Below are 2,469 nucleotides of genomic sequence, written 5' to 3'. Positions count from 1 at the left end.
ATAAAATACTATCCCATTACGTTTATATAAAATTTAATTTCATCTTTATGACATTTTCTGTAATATTGTATTATTTTATATCATCCGATCAGATTCTTGAAAAAATATTATTTTACATGCAAATATTACTTTTTACTAAATGGATCGATTAGACCCGTTTTGTATTTCTAAAAAAAAAATATATGTCATATATTATTTTTTTCCTGTAAATATGAATCAATTAACTTTTTATACAAATTTATAAATTGGCGAGACGAATCAGACTAGAAATCTACTTTGAGGAAACAATTTGATCCCCTACCTTTGCATACAATTGTAATTCACTCTCTCCTTTTCGAATATTTGGCGATATGGTGTTCATTGTGTGCCACTGACTTGTTTTGCAAGCCTAGTTGATTGTTTTGAGATTATGGCTGAAATAAATATTTAAATAAGAAAGCATGTACACTGGCATGATCCAAATAACAAGCTAAGTCTCAACTAGACTTGCAGCGACACAAAATGAACACCATTCATCGATACAAATCACAATAATTGACGACTAAATAAGTGTAGTAGAGATTTTATGGATCTTTATATTTAGAATCAGTTTGCATTACATTTTTGGAGCGTACCTCTCGACTCTTTCATCAATCCAAGCCCTCATATCACCCAACACTACATTAGCGTTGTCATCAGGCTCACCTTGTATCAAGGAATGATACATCCCTTGATACAACTTCAAAGTCTTGTCCTTGCTGCTCGCCTTCTCGTACAATTTCTCCGAGCCCGATGGGCAAGCCAGCCCATCTGAAGTCCCGTGAGCTGTAAAGAATGGAATGGTGACCTTGTGGTAGTTGTTCTGAACATACTCACACTGTCTTTGTAACTCCCTCATTGTTCCCACTCTAGGCTTCCCCGTGTACCTTCTTGGGTTGCTCGCGATGATCTTCAACTTCTCGGGATCTTTGATGGCTTTACCAACCATCTTGTTATCAGGCATTGCGGCCCAGGTGTCCGCCAGCCCAAATAACAGTCCATATGCCAATAAGTGTACCTTCAAAAACATACATATTGTAAATGACATAATTAATACTGAAATTATGTTTTAAATATAAATTTCGACCCAGAGAATTAAGGAAATCAAGATACGATCAACATTTGTGTTTCTTAATTCTTGCTGACAATTCATTCCTTCAAGCTTAAAATGCCGGAACAAAGTCATTTGAATTTTAATCAGAGATAAAAAAAAAAAAAAAAAAAAAAGAATACCTTAGAGGGCTTCATTGGTTCGGGAATGACAAACAAGGGAGCCGAGAAGATCAAACCAGTCCATAAATCCTTCTCCGACTGAAAGTACATCAACAGCGTCGCAAGCCCGCCCATCGATTCCCCGACCAAAAAGGCTGGAAGATCCTTATACTCCTCGCTAAGCCTCACACTCTTAAAGAAAAATAGAGAAGCCGCGGCGACTTTATCCAGGTCTCCGAGGTAGCACCTTAGCCCATCGCTTCGGCCGTGGCCGAGTAGATCGGCGGCGAGTACGGCATAGCCCCACTTTGCGTAATTGATGCAGAACTTCTGGAAAAGCCATCCGGTGTCGGAACCGTAGCCGTGGGTCATGAATACGGTGCCTTTGACGGGTTGAGCGGGATCGAGTGGGAGGAATGATTGGGTGAATAGTTTACCGTGTGGGGTTTGGGAGTAGGTTTTGGAGTTGCTGACGCCTTGGGAGGTGTAATACTCTTCCTCCGGCGTGTCTCCCCAGAAGTTGGGAGGCGGAGGGGGTTGTCCCGGCGGCACCATGGGGGGAGGAGAGCGGTGGTAATTTGGCACGCGAATGGGGTTTTATACGGTGGGTTTTCACCAAACGCGTTGTGGTGGGTGAGGGAGTCGGTGTACCAACTTTAAAGTGGGTCTCTGTCTTTTATATTTTTCGATTTTATTTACAATACAACAACTGTCTTTTTTTTCTTTTTCTTTTTTTTCCTATTCCAGGAATTTGATACAGGGGATTGATTTCTATAAAGGCTGAGTGTTTTATAGTAAATATTTTTTGGTGTGTTAAAAATCATGTTTCAATTCTACTTTTTTTTTGTCTATCTTTTGCTCAATTTCTTTTTTTTCATTAACATCTTCCATTTTTTTTCAACCAATTTGTACATTTTTGCTTCCATTATTATATAATTTCAAATGTATATATCTCAAATATCAATTTGATTTTATTAGCATATTAAATTTTTATTATCTTTCTAATAATTAATTTTTAACTACTAATAATAATACATTATTTCATTAAAAAAACTTATAAAATATTCATGTATTAGTTGCGTGTGCTTCTGTAGCTAGTAAGTTATAACGATCGAGTGTAGTTTGAAATTTAGCATTTCTCCTTGTAAATTCATCAATTCATTGACAAAGATTTTATTTAAAGAACTCAAATTCCATATTTTGTTTTCAAACCCACGGTGGAACACTACTCCGTGAACT

General features: G+C 37.3%; 1 protein-coding gene across 1 annotated transcript; it reads right to left on the bottom strand.

Moving 5' to 3' along the window:
- Positions 1-414: 414 nt before the first annotated feature.
- Positions 415-1,846, bottom strand: LOC140883142 (caffeoylshikimate esterase). Its single transcript, XM_073289496.1, has 2 exons — positions 1,252-1,846; positions 415-1,036 (listed from the first exon to the last, which is right to left on the bottom strand). Exons 1-2 carry the CDS (start codon positions 1,783-1,785, stop codon positions 596-598), a joined length of 975 nt encoding a protein of 324 aa, XP_073145597.1. The 5' UTR covers positions 1,786-1,846; the 3' UTR covers positions 415-595.
- Positions 1,847-2,469: the final 623 nt, after the last annotated feature.

Source organism: Henckelia pumila, chromosome 2, assembly GCF_033568475.1.
Source record: "Henckelia pumila isolate YLH828 chromosome 2, ASM3356847v2, whole genome shotgun sequence".
NCBI classification, from domain to species: Eukaryota; Viridiplantae; Streptophyta; class Magnoliopsida; order Lamiales; family Gesneriaceae; genus Henckelia; species Henckelia pumila.
Note: the sequence above shows the minus strand (reverse complement) of the source record. Positions and strands in the feature narration are given on the sequence as shown.